Genomic DNA, 19,751 nt, shown 5'->3' with positions numbered 1-19,751 from the left:
CACAGACTACAGTATGCATGGTTGAGTACCGCTGAACAGACATTAGTTCTCTGGGACCAGTTGCTCAATGCAGTATTTATAATAAAATCAGAGCTGCTAACAACGTGAATGGAGCATTTCCCTAAGTCTGTGCAACTAAGGGACTGACCCCAGGGCAAAGTAAGCAACGGGGGAGTCTTTCTGCTGACTTCAGTAGCCGCTGGATGAGACTCCTCTTACGCACGATACAAGGGGCTGCTCCAACCTCGGCAAGACCTCCGCTGACTTTTAAAAGACATCAGACCATTTCATCGCCTACACACTGACTTACCAAGCAGTACAGTATTTAGATTTCCTATTCCATGTGGACTTGTAGCTTTGCAGTGAAATGTTGTCCTGTTAAACCACGACAAATGTACTCTAGCACTTCACTGTACGAGGGATCTGAGGCTGATGTGTGCGACGGCGAGGACGCACAAGGGAGCGCGTTATTCCAAGAGACCCTCGCGGTGTCCAAGAGATGCTGCTTAGAGGAAAGTCAGAAGCTGCCTCTCAAAATTAATTTTGCAGAATAAAGCAACGGTAGCTGTTAATTGTAATAAATTTTTAACTCTGATTTCTAAATGAATGGTTTACTAACAGTGCCTGCAGCTGCAGGGTGAGGTCTCCCCTTTAGTTTTATCTTTGCTTGGCCTCTGCAATTACGCTCCGTGCCCCATTTCTCCAACACAGAACCCATGTGAAGAAAAAACAGTCCTATATAAGTATGTTTTCTAAAGATACACATGCTGGCCAAGGCCAGTTGCATCCGGACTGCTTTCCTATCCCTTATTCCTCAAGGCTCTCCAATTTTTCAACATACTTCTTAATGGAGCAAAAGGAATCACAACGGCAACCATCTTCTTGGGCTTGGTGAGTGACCCAAGTTAGTGACCACCAGTAGCTCTGTGACAGATCCATTGAAACGCACACTGACACCCACATACGCTGGGCAAAGCCAATCTGCACAAAGCGAGAATCTTTTCAATGTACAGCCTCCAAAGACAAGAGCAGGTTTGGCAGGGAAGGAAGGAAGCTTATTTAGGTTATTTTTGGATGCAGATAACCAACTGAATACATGGATTTTTATCATGTTGGTACTTATGCAACACTGACTTGTTAGTGACAAGACAGATCTTGAACCTGCACGACTGCAGGACAGCCTTTAATAACAGATGGCAGTACTTTGCCAATGGTTGGATAGAGAGGTTTGGTGTCTTAGCAGATGATACCTTCTGTCTTACTTCTTTAGCCACCGATTTAGTTACACTGATAATGTCATGAGAAGCAGGAATCAATTATTCATTAAACCTGCCTAAGAAATCATTTTTATCCCATGTATTTTGTTTCAAGATCATTTACACTTGGGTAAAAAGGCAGTTTTCTTCCTTCAGCGTCAATATTTTATACAGTAACTCGGTTAACAGCCCAAGTGAAAATGGAAGTGGGTCTGTCAAAGAGGACCAGGACATGATACTCTGTGCAAGGCATGAAGGTGATGCTTGAAAACTCCACCGATCCATCTGCTACATATCAGCAGCTGTGTCATTCAGGGATCTTAAGCAGGATGCATGCAGTGATCTGTTACATCTCTTTGAAAACAAAGCCCTTTGATGCATTTACATCTCAGTGTCGCATGACTTCTTTAGAGGTTGTTGGAGGTGAAACCACAGATCTTGCGTTGCCTGTTTTCTAGTTCCCTCCATTTTTAATAAACACAAGACGTGGCCAGCCATTACTTTCTTGACACAAAAGAATTTTCCTACATTCTCATTAAAAGCAATACCGCTTTTTATAAGCTCAAAAGAAGACACTGAGCTCCCTTTACCAGCACACAGACAAAAATCTTTTCTTTTGCCTGGTTTGTTTTTGCACTAGTTGACTAAAAATAAACAAATAAATGAAAGTGTAATTTTCAGAGGGACGAGTCACTCCTCTCTATCCACTTTGCCATCAACTGTTCACCCTCGTTCTCTCACTGTCTGGCTCCACCACTTTCTGATAAAGCCGTGACCATAAACCTGTACAGTAACTCATGTAAAAATATTCCCATTTTTGTAAGATAAAAGGTAGAAATAGGAGAAGGAAACTGAGCAGAGCTGAAGACATCAGGCTGAGAAGGAGACCTCAGGGTGCGAGGAAATGGGGAGGAGGAATGGCAAGAACAGAGAAGTAGGTCTCGGCAAGGAGACAACCCTACCCCCCTGCAAATTCAGCAACAGTTTATTAACCCAAGTTTACATGAAATAAAGATGATAAAAACAGCTGCAGAGAAAGCAGCAGAATCACTCCCATCTCTACAGCTAGCCACCCTGCGTGTGGCGTAACGGAGCCCTACGAGGCTGTTTGGGAGCTGGATGTGACTCAGCTGTGCACATCGTGCTCCATCATACCGTCAATGCAAAGCTTTCCATGGCGTAAAATTTACTCCCAAACATACACAACCACATATTTGTATATGCAGGTTGCAGTAGTTTTTAGTGTTACCCCGGAGCCCCTGAGTCCTTGCCAGGGGCCAAGCCCTACCGGGGCTAGAAACCGTGCAGAAACAGAGGTGAAAGCATCTCTGCAGATTCGCATCTGTGCATCAGGCAGCGGGCTGAGCAGAGCACCCACCTTCTCCAGGTGGAGACTCAGGTTAGCAGAAAACCATGCACAAATGGGAGCATGTGTAGAGGGGGCGAGCGAAGCCTACAGACACAGGACTCACCCACTTAGTGACAGCGTGCCCATGCCTGGAAAGCGCAGTGTGGAAGGATTTGTTTCCAGGCTGTAAATATGTGGCATTTAAACATAAGAAAGTCCATACACAGGCTTTCGCAGGTCCAAAGCTATGGAAAAAAAGAAGGGAAAAGCCTCTGCTGTGCCTACACAAACTGCTCAGAAGAGTCATTCTTGGCTATTAGTTCATAGAGTGACGTCACTGGCACAACAATCTCTTACAGAAAGAAAGCAGCAATTGTGGAAGAAGCTAATATTGCATCTCACCGCCACGGGAACCTTCATTCAATTTACATTAAGTAAGACGTTACACTTTGGAGAAGTACCAACGATTTCAGCGTCTCCTTACCAGTTCAACGAAACATTTTTCTCCTTCAGCTGAGCTTATTATGAATATTTAACGTATCAAAATGAACTGAAAGCTACCACTGTGCATCTGCTCTCCAGCTCTCCATCCTTCTATTGACATCAAGGCTTAGTTCCCAAAATATGACATTAACTATATTGCTGTATAAACACAACTCCTTCAACTACCATTTCATAAGTAAAATATATGCAAGGCAGAAGCCAAGCCTGACCTGAATAGGTGAAACTGTCCTCTCCCAGCTAGAGATGTCTTTGTTACTTCAGCTCCTGATGTCAATTCCCTGCGCCAGCTTGTACGTTCGTCTTCTGTCCTCTAATTGAATTAATATTCACTTCCTCTTACTAATCCCCAGATGCTTGTCTGAAATGATCTAAGACACAGCCCACGTTTACAGGGAGAAGAGATTTATATTAGGGCATCAATTTGATAGCTGCAGAGGTTTGCTAATTTGCCGTGCAGCCAGGCAATCTGACTGCAGGAATATTGTGATTTTTTACTGTTCCTCTACAGCTGGGATGTAATGTTTTGCTTTTAAGCCCTGTGCTGGAACCACACTCAGAATACTGTTCAGATGTGATTTAAGATCGAAAAGAAAGGAACACTCCTTCCTGGATTTTCCAGGCACCAGAAATACATATGAACTTCAGTGCACTGTAAGTTTGCCAACTGTCTTTGGTTTGGCTATAGTTTTTATGTCCCTCCCAGGAAAAAAAAAAAAAAAAAAAAAAAAGGAAATCTTTTCAGCATCAAACTTACATTCTTCAGCATTTTCTAGTGCAATAGAATGTGTGGAATGGTGAAAAGGGAGTTAAAACAATGGTTGCAATTTTAGCCCCTTTCTGATCCCCTGGATCAGATCTTTTAACTAGAAGTTTGGGCTCTAGAGCTTAGGAGGTTTGCCATCAATTTTCGAGAGGCCAGGTTTCACTTTTCTCCCAAGGTTATGAATGAACAGAAACATCTACAGCATGCTGGAAAACCTAGAATACAAAGCCACTTTCCCCCAACCCCAGTGCAACTAACTACACAATAGTCTCAGTGTGAAGGAAATAAAATTGTGTTTTCATTCCACCCCCCACATTTTGCCATAGCCCCACGAATGTAGGGATGGTTCAAACAGAAGACCCCATCCACACCAGGATATACAACTGCTACAGGTTAGTTGAGCAACAAAGATCTACTTGAGTGGCCCCAGTATGACTGCTGCTATGTTAATTTTATAGAGGAAAAAAAAGACATACACAATATAAACACTGGTTTTGCCGTGTTCAAATGCTGTATAGGTATTACCTTGTAAAAATACTTTTTTTCCTTTTCTTTCCACACCTCTTCCATATGAATAAGAAGCAAGGTCTGAAACTACTGAATAGAAGCAGTTTAAGTGTAGCTGGCCCAGGTGATGATTAGCAGAACAACTAATCTTTCAGCCTGATGATTAAACAAGCAAACATAAGAACAACTCCAACAACCAGCAGTGAGGGTGTTTCCCGTCCGTGGGGCACGTGTCCTCTGCTTGCAGGGATTTGGCTCCCGGTGCTCCCGTTCTGGGAGAGTGCCCTGACCATCGGCAGCGACAGCCCGGGCCCCTCCAGTTCAGGCTTTAGATTCAGTGAACTGTTAATTACTGCTGTCACGAGGGTCCGACAATGTCAGACAAACAAGATTGACAGAGCAAGGCACAATTTTCTCCTTGTTTCACTAGGCCAACAGATGAGCACACCAGGTCTTAAAACAACCACGGCTCTTACTCTATTATAGCCTCAGATCATCATGACAAGAGGCTTAATAAAGAGCCTGTTAGCCTGAAATCCTGCTCGTTTCTTCTGTTTAGTTTCAGAACGCAAGGCAGCATCAACAGGAGAGACTGAAGACACCCAGTGCACTGTCACCCACGTACTTGATTTGAGCACCCGCTGCCAAGCGTGGGATGCACAGTCAAACCGCCCGAAGCCCATCACTACCCCACACGTACCTGTGAGATTAACCCCAAGTCAACCCAAGTGGTTCCCATCTACTACTACTGGAAGAACTCAGCCCAAATTCACAGCGAGTTTCAGCCATCCCCAAACTGCATATTTTCCAGCAGACATTTTTGCTCAGCCCTGTCCGTAACCATGCGGTGCAGCCCCGCGGGAGGGGAAGCGTGCTTCTCCAGCATGCCAAGCGAGCAGTACGGATGAGACCGCGGTGCCCAGCTCGACCCACCTTACACCTCCCCACAAACTTCAGCGAAGAGAAAACTTACTTGGCAAGCACCCTTAAATAATCTGTGCTTGATTTAACGATTTACACGCTTGTACAAAAACTCTACAGGCTGCCTCCCCGCAGTATCATGAACCTCCTTAGCATACTAGTCCCAAAAGGACACTGGCTTCTGCAGCCACATCTTTCAAGGGGTAATATTTTAATCTTGCTTTGTCTGTGGTATTTACAGAGACACATTCCTGAAACTTTCTGCATAAATGGATGTCCTGGTTTCATCTGGAATAAAGTTAATTTTCTTCCTAGTAGCTGGTATAGTGCCATGTTTTGAATTTAGGATGAGAAGAATGTTGATAACACACGGATGTTTTAGTTGTTTCTGAGCAGTGTTTGTACTAAGTCAAGGACTTTTCAGCTTCTCATACTGCCCTGCCAGCGGAGGCTGGGAGGGCAACAAGGAGGTGGGAAGGAAGGGACACAGCAAGGACAGCTGACCCAAACGAGCCGAAGATGTATTCCATACAATATTATGTCATGGCCAGTATATAAACTGGGGGGACATTTGGAGCGATGGTGTTTGTCTTCCCAAGTCCCCGTTAGGCGTGCTGGAGCCCTGCTGTCCTGGGGATGGCTGAACACCTGCCTGCCCGTGGGAAGTGGTGGATGAATTCCTTGGTTTGCTTTGCGTATGCGCGCAGCTTTTGCTTTGCCTATTAAACCATCTTTTTCTCAACCCACGGGTTTTCTCACTTTTACCTTCTGATTCTTTCCCCCACCCCAGCGGGGGGAAGAGAGTGAGCAGCTCCGTGGGGCTGAGTTGCTGGCTGGGGTTAAACCACGACAATGGACAAGCAGATTATTGCAGTTTTACTGAAGAAAGCTTTGGTAAGGTGCAACTGGTTACATTACTGAGGTTAATTTATATTGTACAGAGCTAAAAACCAAATGAATAATACATATCAATATTACATACAATATCAATAAATATTACGAGTCAGTTTGTAGGAATTGGGGTGCTACATCAGATACAGTTAAGTGTGTAAAAATGGGACTTGGGGAATCTAATCTCCTGAAAACAAAGCAAATTTAACAACTTCTTCTGCCCCTCCTTAGTATTACAGTTAGATAATATATGACAATTACAAGTACCAGTAGATAGGTTTTATGTCTGTGTTCTCTCATTTTCATAATTATGTCTATTGGGTTACATTACAGTCCCTCAGGGAGAGAGTGGTTGCAGCTGGGCTCTCTGGATTTAAAGAGATCATCTGGCCTTGTTGCAAGTGGGCTACAATTCTGCTGCATAGACTTAAACCTCTTTGATAACAAAAAACACAGGAGGAAAAAAAAAAAAGGCAGATGTTTAAACAAACACAGTTGCTACCCTTCACACAATGGAGAAAGCTGCCCAAAAAGTACCTGCCCCAGAAATAAGCAAGAGAGCCTACAGTTTACAAGGTCTAGGCTGAGAATATTGGGATACAGGTACTGAGCCAGTGATGCTGGAGCACTTGTTAAAGCGCAGCCGGGAAGGATGCGCTCTGCCTCTGCAGGAGCCAGCGGCAGAAATCCGTGCTCGTTACACGTATTTGCGAACACTGATATTCTCCCACTGCCCTCTGCTTCCTAATCCTCCAAACCGCCACATCCCCCTGCATTTTGAGGTATGATTATCCAGGTTTTCTGGTATATAACTTTCAAGTGAAGAGGAAAAAAAAAAAAAGGAATGCAATGCAGAGAAAGAGGCAGGTGCCCCATTTGAACATTACTCAGCTCAGAGCAAGCATCTGACTGAACCAACATGGTTCAGGTCACCAGAGGCCTGATTTGAGGACAATTAAACACAAAAAGCTGTTCAATGGCACCGGGTCAGAGTGCTGGAGCCCAGGTCTTCTCTCCACTCAGCTGCCCAACAGGGAGCCCACACATTACATACAGATACCCAGTTTTGAAAGCTGTGTTATCCTCTTTCCCCTCCAACACACACAACCCTTTTGGTGTTGGCCGTGTCTCCTGTATTACAAGATCTTTCTTCTCATACTTTTAAGCCTTTATATTAAAACTCATATGCTCTCAAAATAATAAAATATGAGTCAGGGACTGGAAAAAATGAGAGAGGTGTCTCTGCTGCTTTTTTTCTATCAGGGAAATCTGAGCTATTTTAAGTGACAACTATTTTTTCATTTCATGCAGGTAACAAGTATTTTATTAAACACAGGTGCCCAAAAATTCATCCCAATGCACTGCAGTAACTTGAATGAGCATGTCCTGGGGATAATTCTGGCCTTGAGTGCTGGTAGTTACTGTACATACTTGTCTGATTAATTCCTCTTGACTTACAAAGGCATCCATCATGTCACAACAAATGATCTATGAAGCACAGTGTACCTGAAACCCTCGCCTCCCCAAGTCATTTCCCCAGCATCTAAAACAGGCTCTTATCATTTGTAATCAGTAATTAATAACAAAGCATTCTCACTAGTGTAATTTTTCTGCTAAGGTTAATGTAATATTTCATCCCAGGCCAGCTGCTCTTTTACAACTTCCAAGCATGACAGTAAGTAATGTCTTTGCATAAGAAGTCATCCACGGAGTAAATCAATTAGCTCCTCTTTCATCAGCAGGCATTTTGCTGCAGCAAGCAAGGCTAATTACATAGAAAGTTGTTTATCAACAGGAGTATGTACCTAAAGTTTGTCATTGTACGTTGACTTTTCTTCCCTATGTCTCCATTCTGCATCTTTTCCATTAAGGAGTTTTTAATCTATGATCAGCCAAATACTGTGATTATGAGTTGCAATTTGCACGCTGTTATTATCTGCATAGATTTGCCTACAAAGATCAGCACAGCATATGTTTTCAGTATTGGTAAAACTTTTGGGGCACTTCTTGCCCTCAAGGAGGACACATACATATTTATGACTATTCATCTCAGTTGCAAAGCATCAATAAATTCTCATGTATTGTTTTTAATCAAAACTGCACTATTTCTTACACTCTGAAGTTCACATCGGGATATCCGTATTGCTGTCCCTAGGAGGAAATCTGGCACCCAGAACATATATTTTCTCCTGTGAAAACAGGAGAAAAATTAGTGTATAGCACTGGTGTATAGTGCTGGTGTAATCTTCTAGTCTTACTGAAATTGGTAAGTAACTTTGGAGACCTATGGTTTTTTCACCCCTTTTGATTGATATAGTAACTGTCTGGCATCTCAGGCTCTTCTTGCATGATGTAGCTGATGAAGACACATGTCTGGCTCAGGAAGCTCATGACCTACAGGTTGTTGGGCGCCAGCAGAGTATGATGAGTTCTTTATCCTTCTTGTCATCTGTCCTGGTCACCTGCTGCCAGAGACAAAACACCAGGCGAACTGGACCTTTCATCCTACCCAGTGACCTGCCCTTTGGCTCTTGTGTTTCTAAGAATGAGAAGCCGTAGCACAGAAACGAACTGCACAGTGCTCAGCACCTCAGCATCACCAAGGGCAGAAATATCAGGTTTTAAGTGTTCAAACCTTTGATTCGAAGTGCTGTGGACAATGCATATGTAGAGCTCAGACCACAAAGCTGACCAGGACCTGACAGAGCTGACCTCTGTCCAGGAACCGGTACAGTTGCCCCCAGAGTCATCCTAGTGAGTGGAAATCAACTGAAGATAGGGAATTATGAACCCAGATGAAAGCTGAGTGATGTGGGCTGAACTAGGTTGATGTTTGCTGATGTTATCCAGGCAGCCTAAGCCACAGATAATCACACGGCAGCCCCCAAAAAGGAGCATTTGTGGCCTGAGGTGACTGAGGATGTATAAATACTGTCTGCAAGGCAACAGCTCGCTTTCTTCCTTTCACTTGGTGGGAAGGAGGGGATTAAAAAAGCAGATGTAATAAAAGAAATGGGTCATTTCAGAATGACTGCTCCAAACCAGTCCAATACAATTTTATAACACAAAGGCAATGCAAGGTCCACAGCTCTGACTCACCAGGTTTAGCAAATCACTAGACATCCTGGCTCCAGCTACACCAAAAGCAGCCACCTGGAAATACATCTCCTCGACAAAAAGAAACACGTTTGAAAAGGCAAGAAACAAATGGCAAACAGTGTGACCTTTAGTGAAATAGTCATGGGGACTCGTGAATTAGTCAGGCAATGTCAAACTAGAAACTGAAACAAACTCATCCTTGGATTTGGATCCTAATGGATACAGGACTGGATCTCTGCTGTGCTTCTCTCAGCAGTCTAGATAGTTAGATCAAACAATGATGCAGCCTGTATTTAATGAGAATTAAATGTTAATCTTGATAACTAGAAGACGAATTCTAACTTTAAAGATGCAATTATTTCCCATTCCTTTAACATTTGGTCTATTTTGGTTTGCAACTTCTTGTAATTCAGTAGCACATTCATTACACCAAACAGATCAATGTTAACCACTAAAGTATGCAAGCCTCAAGTATGATGTTGCCCAATTCTGAACTTCTGGTGACTCCAGCTCGTGGGCTGATCCACAATTATCTGTTATTTTTGGAGCAGTGGGGCTGTACACAATCATGCAAATTAGAAGACACAGTTTTACATGTTGCCTTCTAAGAATATGTCTTGCAAATATTTGTTTACCCATATTCTTAAATTCCTGGGGTTTCATATCCAAAAAAATAAAAACCCACTCAAGGTACAATGCAAGCTTATGTCACATTCCTGCAAGGCTCTTCATCTGTGTTCAGTTACATCTTGATTTCCTCCTTTGCTACTTGCTGTATATTGAATCCTCTTTCTCTTTCTATTTACAACTATGTGGCAGAAGGAAAATAGTTCTGCTTAATACAGATCCAAATTGGCTTTCTAATAAACCCATTAAAGAAATGGTCCATTTCAGCCTTCAAAATTTGCCACAGGAACCTCTGCAGCTTATTACTAAACCTCTATCTGAAAACGAAAGGAAAAAAAGATAATAGAGACTCAAAGACATGCTACATACCGCCTGCCATATACGCGGAGACCACAGCCTGGAAATCCACTTACTCAGTGTAAATCCAGTTCAGTTATATTGACTTTTCTTTCCCTCACAGTATATTAGCGCTCGTGAAAAATCTTGCAGTGAAAGCCCTAGAGTAGAAATCTCTTGTCCACAGACAAATGCACTTCCCACATTCTGCTCTATTACAACAGGCAAAAGAGCAAAAGCGTTGTTCCTACTTTTGCAATAATCGCAAGGCCAGACACTCAACTAAGACATAAAAAATGTATGGGCTTTGTCATGGACATTTTCTCTAGCCCTAACTCAGTGCTATCTCCACCCATTTATCCTCTCCTTCTCCACCAAACATATGAACAATTATGATCAGCCCACTGAAAATCTGACTGCAATTCTAACATTCAGCTCCTACAAGCCACCAGACCACCCTTCCAGTCACCTCCAGATCATTGCTACATTTGAATTTACTCAAGCCAAATCTTCCTTTCTGGTTCTGGGTTTTTTCCTTTTTCCTTTTTCTTTTTTTCTTCTTTTCTTTCTTCCTTTCCTTTCCCTTTTCTTTTCACAACCATTTACCAAACCAAAAAGAGATTCAAGAGACAAATGATGGCATTTGCAAACAACTCAACTTCCATAGAAGGAAACAAAACAGCGCAGGATCAGAGAGGCCGTTATATGTCAACATAGTAAATGCCCACAGTCAAATTCTCAGTTGGTGTAAAGCAACCTGTCTCCATATGGTTTTATGAGTGCACTGCAACCTGATGCTGAACACACAGTAGAAAAAACCTTATTCCTGTTAAACTACAGCATTTTAAATCTGAGATAGTATTGACCCTATCTGGCATCTATTTCAGTCGATGGCCAAACTCTCATCTCCCCTGACAGGGAGCAGCCAGGAGCACGCTCCGTGCAAGGACGTATGGGCCCTTAATTCCATCTCAAAGCAGGGACCCCCCCAGGGCCCCCTCCCTTGCCCACCTCTCTCGGGCGTCCTCGAGACATTCCCACGAATGGCAGCAGCAGCAGTCACGGCTGCACACTGCTACCTACGCGAGGAAACATGACGCACGTGAAATGTACGGTGCACTCTATAGCAGAGGATGCTGAGCCACAGGTGGGTTCTGCTGTTATACTAGGTCATGTAAAAAACATGCACATGGACACATTAAATATTTAAAGTTTCCTACCCTTAAAAAATCACAACTGCACCTAGCTTATAGTAATCCAAAGCCATAGCTGCAGGGCCTCTTTCAGCGGCTTAAGTCTGGTGTTTGAATTATACAGATTCCTTAGAACTACAAATATCTGCTTGATCAGCTCCATCGTTCCTCTGAGGCAGCTAAACTGAGTGCCAAAGAGCTCCTGCAATGGCACACGCAGCCATCGGCATCCAGGAGAAAAACATGGGATCACCACACCAGGAGTCCAAAAGGTTCTGATGGTCAAGGGTCATCTTTAAGATCTAACCAATTTTTTCAATTACCTAGGTCAGTGACTTCTGACTTAACTTTAAAAATGGCCAATCGTAACTGCTTCAGCAAGAAACTCACGAGAAAGATTAGGGGTCTGATCTCCATTCCCCCAGTTTCAGAAACACTGGTGAATTCTTAAGGACAAGAATGCTACTGCCAAAATATAGACCAGTGTCTAATCTGCCACCGTAGAGACAGACATATTTTGGGGCAAATATGGAAAAAGAAAGATTACCCACATATTTGAAGAAATATTCTAGGGGGTCATCTCCAGTCTGTTGTCTTCTACGGCAGCCTCTACTCGCTGCCTTTTCTTGTTACTGTTTTCCCAAAATGAGCGCACTTGCTTGCCTGACATTGCCAGTCCCTCTAGGACTGGGTGCAGCACGCAAAGCCCCATCCAAAAAGCAAACAAACATCAACTAAGAACAAAGGAAGCAACAAAAACTAAAAGCTTGGTAAGAATGGATGTCAGCGAGCTGATGGAAACATTTCGGCATAAAAAACTTCATCTGCTTAGTTCAACATCAGCTGCAAGAACTGGCGCGCTTCCCCAAACATCAACTTTTCCGGTTGGCTCGTAGGCAAGCCCGGAAAGGGATGCTAATGGTTTGCTTGGTCAGGGCACGCAGAAAGGAAGGAGAGGCAGCAAAGGAGCTGCCAGCTGCATCCCCTGCTTCAGGAAGCTCAGGAAATCTTTTCAGTTGACCAAGCTTGCAAGGGCTCTGGGATTACGGCCCTTCAGTGGATGGGGATGTTTCTTTCTTACGGGATGGCCTCTAACAATGTTAAAGGGCAAGGAGGTTTTGACCGACACACAGCAGACCCCAGAGAGACTAATTACTCAAGCAGTCTCTTTTCCCTTACCCACCCTTCTTGAGCATCTGCAAAGAGTCTTTAAATTTAACCTACAAATCCTAGTATTTTTCCTTTTTAGCGCTGGATTGTTCCTCTTCAGGGCTTTTACGTGCACTTTCCATTTACCCAATGCTAACTCCCATAATGGTCAATAAAGGCCAGTATATTAGTATGATAAACTCATGTTCCCAGCCATGCACAGAATTCAAATTGAATTAGAAAGTCAGCCTATGTTCATAAAAACAACACTATGCAGCAAATGGAGCTTTACTGCACTACGTAACAGATATCACATATCTTTGGGTTGTTGTCAATTCTTCATATAAATACTTTAAATCACTTAGACTTCATTTTGCACACTATATAGTGAGTCTCTTCATAATCAAATAGTATTTAAAACATTTACTGCCTTGTTAAATCTAACAAGTCAGATTTATTGGGATAGTCACTTTCCTTAATAGCCAATTTAGTAAAACTCAATGTATTCATTGATGGATAAATATATAATAGGCGGTTGTTAAACTTTAATAAATATGTTTAATAGTCAGCTGGCATTTTCTCTCAATGGCAGCACTTCCTCTCAGCTGCCAACAGGAAATGCTGCTCCTGAATGTGCCAATTCAGCCCACATGCAGGGAATAAACTGATCTGGAGGAGCACGAATTTCAGGTAGCTTTCCCGCGCTGGTTGTCACATGAAGAACTCTGGATAAGATTATCCTAAGCTCCCATCAAGACCATCAGGTGTTAAATAGCACACAGTGTAAGGAAGAGTATGAGCTACTGTGTTTGTCCAGACTCCGTACAAGCAATGAACCAGGACAGGAAGGGCAGCTGTCTACCCGAAAGCCATATAAATAATATTCATGTATTATTATCACTATTTACTCTTACTGCACTCTTTGTTTCATGTATATCATGTTGCATTCTCTCACCCTACCCTGCCACTCTGTGTTGATCCAACAGATTCAATTCCGATGCCTCAGCTTCTAGCTAGGAGATCAAAAAGGTACTCTTTTAAGGCTTTTAGGTACCTAGGGAAAAAATTTTAGTGGAGTCCACATCATTAGACAACTGAAAACCTTTAAAAATCACGCCCTTAGCTCAAACTGTAGAACTTCATGCCTAAACTCTGCAGATCCCAGGATCAGTTCTCCAAGCTGAAGGCAGCTACCGCATATAAATGAGAAAAAACAGACCAAAATACCTTTCAGAGAGACTGTATTTGTACGCTGGGCTGTGAAGTTTGATCATAGCCACAAGACACTCACCTGGGTGGGATTATACAGTTCCTGGAGCGGGCTTCTGGATCCCTTCCGGCAGCAAATGTCCATGCCAAATGGATTTCTACGCATTACTGCAAGGGGAAATTGAAATTAATACAGGTTAGCAACATTGGTTAGCCATAACCTATTGCAATACCTACAGCAAGAAGAGATTTTCTGACAGATACTGGGATTCTAGACAGTGTTGTGTCTTAATTTCTAATTTTACTTTCCCGAGAAATTGCCCGAGAGCTAAATCCTTTCTCTATTGTGGAAGTTACTGGAAAAAAAAAAAAAGCTCTCTGGTTCCCCTCTCACAAAAGCTGTTATCCAACAACTTCCAGCTTGGGTGCACAAAAATTCAAGCATAGGGACCAAAGTGACACAATTTTAGCAGTGCTAGGTACCTGCTTCTCTGATCGTCAGGGAGGAGTCGGATGGATTCCTATAATCAGCATCTCCGAGAGGCAATGTTTGAGCCTCTCTCAGCCTAAATACAGAAGTACACAGGAACCTAATATTAAAACATCTAATTTTAAAGCTTTTGGCCTAACTCTTTGGTTTCTCCTAGAACAGACACTCAGCAGTACAAGACACGCATACAGTCAATCATTGCTGCACTTCTTGCTACAAACTATATTTTGCTCTATATATTGCAACTGAATATTTGACTGATCCAAAACCCAACTTATGCTATGTCATCCCAGCTGGAAACCAGCAGGTTTTCAAACCAAAGGCTTTGTCAGAGGTCTGACTGAAGAGTATTTTGGATGATAAAGTGTTTTCCAGGAGAGACCGTGACCTGAACCCCAGCAGGTGCAGAGATCATCTGTTTCAAGTTAGACCTTCGTGGCCATAAAAGTCTACCTAAGAAGCCATTCGGCTCCGATCACCCTCTAGAGTCACGAGGAGAACAAGACCTTGCCTGCCCTTCTAATCTCACGTGGCCCACATCATCCTCTGCCCCAGCTTGCTCTGCTACCTACGGAAGGAGCATCAGGCTATCAGACGCCAGCATCAGGCGTCGCAGCCAAGGGAGATTTGTCTCGTCAAGGTTTAATTAAGACACAACCAAAAGGAACGAAGAGATGTTCCTGCTGGGAATCTGAAGGCATTAAGCAGAGTCAGACACGCTTTTACCACCACTTGCCATGTTTTGTAACCAGAAACTATTGAAGTGTCCTTCAGCAACGGTTCTGAGCTGCGCCGCTTGCAGACACGATACTGCAAGAGTCAAGCCAAGAGTCAGAGAATACAGTCAAGTCATCTTTTAATACAGAGGGCTAATATGCAATCATAATTGATACATCAACTAGTATGAACCACAGAAAACTGTATACAGTTCCAATCTGGAAACATAATAGGTTCCTTCGCTCAATTCCTATCTATTTTTCAATTGAAGGTAATTATCTAATAACATGCCGAGTCGCTTTTCCCCTGAGCAAAGAGATTCCACGGGTCTTGTGGCAGGAGTCAGACATACATGCTTAGTAAACAAACTGTCTAAATGTTTTGATTTTCTTCACAGTTTAGGATAGTAATGTTATTAGAGGCTATAACTTCAATTTACATGTTTAAATACCTGATTAACTTCCAAGCACTTTTAGTCACGCAGCCAAGTATTGCGATTCCTTTGTTTTTGCGCTAATGTGCCTTTTTAAAAGCTGACTTAGAAAGTGTTTAAAACAGTTAAAACTTTAAAAAGTTTTTGCATGAGTAATGCCAGCTTCCAGGGTTTGGAAGTGGTTTTAGGAAGAAAACACTAAAGCGAGGGCGTGAGACATCCAGCAGTCGTTCTAACGACAGAGCTCCTGTCTGTCCCCTCCCCGTCTATCGTCCCCCTCCGTATTCTTGTACCAGGAACTGCGTCCAGGGATGCTTTGAAAATCATTTTGTAGCCCCCTCACCATTACAAGAAATCTTTCCAAAATTGAGCCTTCCAGTCAACAGCAAACCACATCATTTCCGTTTAAAACACCAGAGCAGGGGGAAAGGGAGAGGGGAACATTTCAGTGTATCCAGGTCATTAGACTGTGATTAACCAGGATCCTGAAACACTGATGCTTTGTTCCAAAACGAAGAAGAATTCTAGTGTGGTGTTCCTTAATTTATTACTTCACTTTTCATTTCCATTAAATACAGTAAAGAGCAATGTGCATAAACATATCCCTTCTTGCTTCACTTAGCCAGCAGGTATAAACACAGCAACACTTTATATGCAGCAGTAACAGCCATAAAGATTAAATTATTTGCACAACACGCAAGATTTGATTCCCAGATGTAAACAAACAAACAAAGCAACTGTCTCCCCAGCAAAAGCTAAATGCTAATGTAGAACCTTAGTCACTGAAACCATTAAATCTTTTTTATGATTCCCAATATTACTTAATTGGTTTGTTTTTTCAATAAAGCCTTTAGAAGAAGACTGCGGAGTTAGCATAGCAACACAGCAGCTCAACACAGCACTCGCTTCCCTGTTTCTCGGTGTCAGGAACGGCACGCCCTGACGCAGCTGTACACAGCACATCTGTGCACACCTGGAAAATACTTCTGCCTGGAATTTAACGCCAGCATTGAAATACAGGGGACTGTTCCCCTTCCTCAGCAGAAATCCCACTCGCACCTTTTGCAAAATTGTCCTTAGGTGAATAACTATCAGGAATGTTTATATACAGTTCAAAACACTTGCTGGCAAGCCTGTGGACAAACTCACCTCTCAGGGCTCCTGCAACCTGTTTTCTACTGTCTCAGCTTCTCTGAGGCACTGTTTCATTATGTGAATGACACGACCTTTTTGGCCTGAATCTCATCTATAGCAGTCTGCAGTAAGAAAGACGTAGTATGGATGTTAACTGCAGCTATACTAATTTTAACAACACTTTCACTAAGACTCCATCATGCTATTGTGGTAGTGAAAATTAAAAAATCAAGCCCTTTATCTTCACCAAATCTTCTTATTAACATAGTAAATATCCAAATTTACATTTTATGGCTGGCACTGATCTCCATACATAATTACAGTTAATTATAATCTAATGATAAGTATTGCATATGCATGGCTCCAAGAACTGATTAAAAGATCACGTTCATGTAGACTAACTGTATGAAGCAGCTGACAGCAGCACTGAATGCCTTTAATGATTAAAGAGTAGTGTTAATACTGCAACTGCAGCAAAATCAGCAGTCCCCTGAGTTTAGCCAGTTTTGCGAGCAACTGAATGAATTGTTAGTTTGTTACTTAAATACAAGAGCTGTAAAAATAAGACCTTTTTTCCATCTCCAGGAATGATTTGTCCAAAATGCAATCTTGGCCCATCTGTTAAAATCTGTGGAATCACTAGTCATTAATTTAATAGCAAGTCTGGAGAGCATGTTAGCTAGGCACCAAATGTCAGTTTCTCAAGAAAGATAAACAGCCTTGCTGAATTGAAAGCTTATCAACATAACAATCATCTGTGTATATATACATAGAAGGAAGCTCCATGTGCAGGCCTTAAATTAGCTCAGAACAGAAGAATCTGTGCACAACTTCTCAAAAACTCGATTTAGACTTACTAGTACCAAGAGCAGGAATTTGACCTGTGAATTACAGTGCACTGAGCAGGAGAACACAGCCCTCCTCAGTCAAACCTTCTTCTAGTGTCTGTGCAGAAAGGAAGTCCAGAGGTTTTGCCACAGTCTTGCTCCATTAGATGACTACAAATTAAAATGTAGAACCCTCAAATTAAAGACACCCTTCGGAAAGGCACGGTTTGGGAGCACACTGAGAGCCTGCAGATCATCATCCAGGACCTTTGAACCTTCCACCGTGGTCCAACAAGCGATGTGTTCACAAGCGTCTCCTCCCCAGGTCGCCCAGGTCCTGAACCCGTGATGGCAGAGGCAGGGTTACAAGCGACAAGAGTAAATGCACGTGGCAAGGCACCTACTAGATCTTGGCACCTACGAGAGGGGATGTCACCTCCAGGGTGCATCTAGCCAAAAATGCAAGACAACAGTGCCTAGAATAACGGGCACATGTGGGGAGGGGGAATGCGCAGGCGGGCACATCGGGTATAAAGCCTTCATTTTTTGGTGTGACATTTCAGAGACCGAAGATCATTTACACAGAAACACATGAACCAGGCTTAAGTTGTCACCTTGACTTGGCAGAAGGCATTTATAATGCGCTTAGTAACCTATGAAGACCCTGTCCCAGAATGGGAGACCTCCAGTATTCCCACAGGATGAACAATGACAGGAAAAAATACAAAGCCACACCAATGCAATTTCTGCCTCTCCCTATCAGGAGCTACAGAGAAACTGAGAGAGGGGACATGGTGGCACTTCTCTTGGGAGATTACTAGCCTGAAAAGGTATGTGAACACTGGGACTATCTGGACAGAAGAGAAAAGTGGGGAAAAAATCATGGGAACCAAGACTCTTGGAGACTTAAAACCATAAAGGTCACCTTCTCACAAAGTGTCAGAAGGGCAAATGAAACCAATTCTCACAAGCTGTGTGGGATCAAGTCACAGAGTAGACTCTGCCGGAAGAAACACACAAAATAATTGTCACTTCTTCCACTGGACTTGCAGAGACAAACAAGTGGCATTTCGAACGCTGGGTACGTGCACTCAGCAGCCACCTGTATCACTACCATCCTACAATCCCGTAAATGTCAGAGGTTCCCATTTCCAAGACTTCTGTAGAATAAAAGTTCCCCAACAGCTATCTAGCAACCATCTTCCTACTTGGTAACATTTAATTTACATTGCTTGGACTATTCTAATTACTTGCACAATAACAAAAACCAAATGTAGAAGCTTCACCTCTGTTCACTGCCTCTTAAATTAACTGACTCATGTTACAAATATTTGAGAAAAGTTCTGAGGACATATTAATATTTAACTTTTCATTATGTTGGTCTAAAGTACAAAGACAAAATTCCCTAACACAGGATTGCTTAAAGCTGATATACATAATTCATTCCACCTATTTGGGATACGAGTTGTCTCACTGAAGAGAAAGTATGCATTGGAAGCAATATAGTGAGACTCTGGTTGAAGATGGGATCCTGTTCTTGTTTTAAAGAAAAAAGTCAAATATATTCCTTTTTTTTGGTCTGACTTCTCTTCTTTTTTGGTCTAATTTCTGTATGAAAGGCTGAAAAGCGACAGCAGTCTACTTGCTTCTTTTGGCTGAGGAACATTGCTTTCCAGCTAACGCTGCTGTCCAATTGCCCCTAATTTCAGGCCAGGGTTAATGCTTTCCATAGAGCATCTTACTGCCAGCAAAGAACAGGTACATAACCCAGTACCTCCTTTTAGAGCTGTAAACAACTGGGTTAGGGCTGAACATTCACCTAAACATTCCCTACCCAACCTAGACAGAAAAATCAGTGCCACTTGGCCCAGGCAAGATAGCAGCATCAAAACAGTTACTTACATCTTTGGCGTCTCTAGCCATGTTTAAATAAGCTACTGCCCTCAAACTTCCTGAATTTTTAAAGCAAAGCAAAAGTTCAGAGATTCTCTTCAGCTAACGATTTGGACATGGTTTGCCTTCCAAACTCTTGCATAGACTTCTGCTATGATCCCAAAGCAGCACAGAAAATTACTTCTATTGGGTATATAGGACAGAGCGTTGAAATACACATCCAAATACTACACTAAACACCTTCTCAGAGACAGAGAGACATCCACAGCTCCCATCATAAGCATATGCCTGTAAATGATATTATAAAACTACTGCTCCATCTGTACCGGCAAGAATTATGCTCGGGGCAAACTGGTCACATCTGAATACAAAACAAGCAAGGCTCATCCAACAATATTTTGCACATGCAACACTCTTGAAGCATGAAAATACTCTGGGCAAAGTTGAAGTAAGT

At 42.6% G+C, this 19,751-nt stretch overlaps 1 protein-coding gene across 1 annotated transcript in view; it reads right to left on the bottom strand.

The window, feature by feature from the left end:
- CHST11 (carbohydrate (chondroitin 4) sulfotransferase 11) overlaps positions 1-19,751 on the bottom strand; it is a 107,254-nt gene that overhangs the window by 82,147 nt on the left and 5,356 nt on the right. Inside the window, exon 2 of the mRNA XM_010566364.1 lies at positions 13,886-13,971. Coding sequence (XP_010564666.1) covers positions 13,886-13,971 — 86 coding nt within the window. The remainder of the gene's footprint in view (positions 1-13,885; positions 13,972-19,751) is intronic.

Source organism: Haliaeetus leucocephalus, unplaced genomic scaffold, assembly GCF_000737465.1.
Source record: "Haliaeetus leucocephalus isolate CR32 unplaced genomic scaffold, Haliaeetus_leucocephalus-4.0 Scaffold206, whole genome shotgun sequence".
In the NCBI taxonomy this organism is placed as follows: domain Eukaryota; kingdom Metazoa; phylum Chordata; class Aves; order Accipitriformes; family Accipitridae; genus Haliaeetus; species Haliaeetus leucocephalus.
The sequence above is the reverse complement of the archived record's forward strand: the minus strand, read 5'-3'. Positions and strand labels throughout refer to the sequence as shown.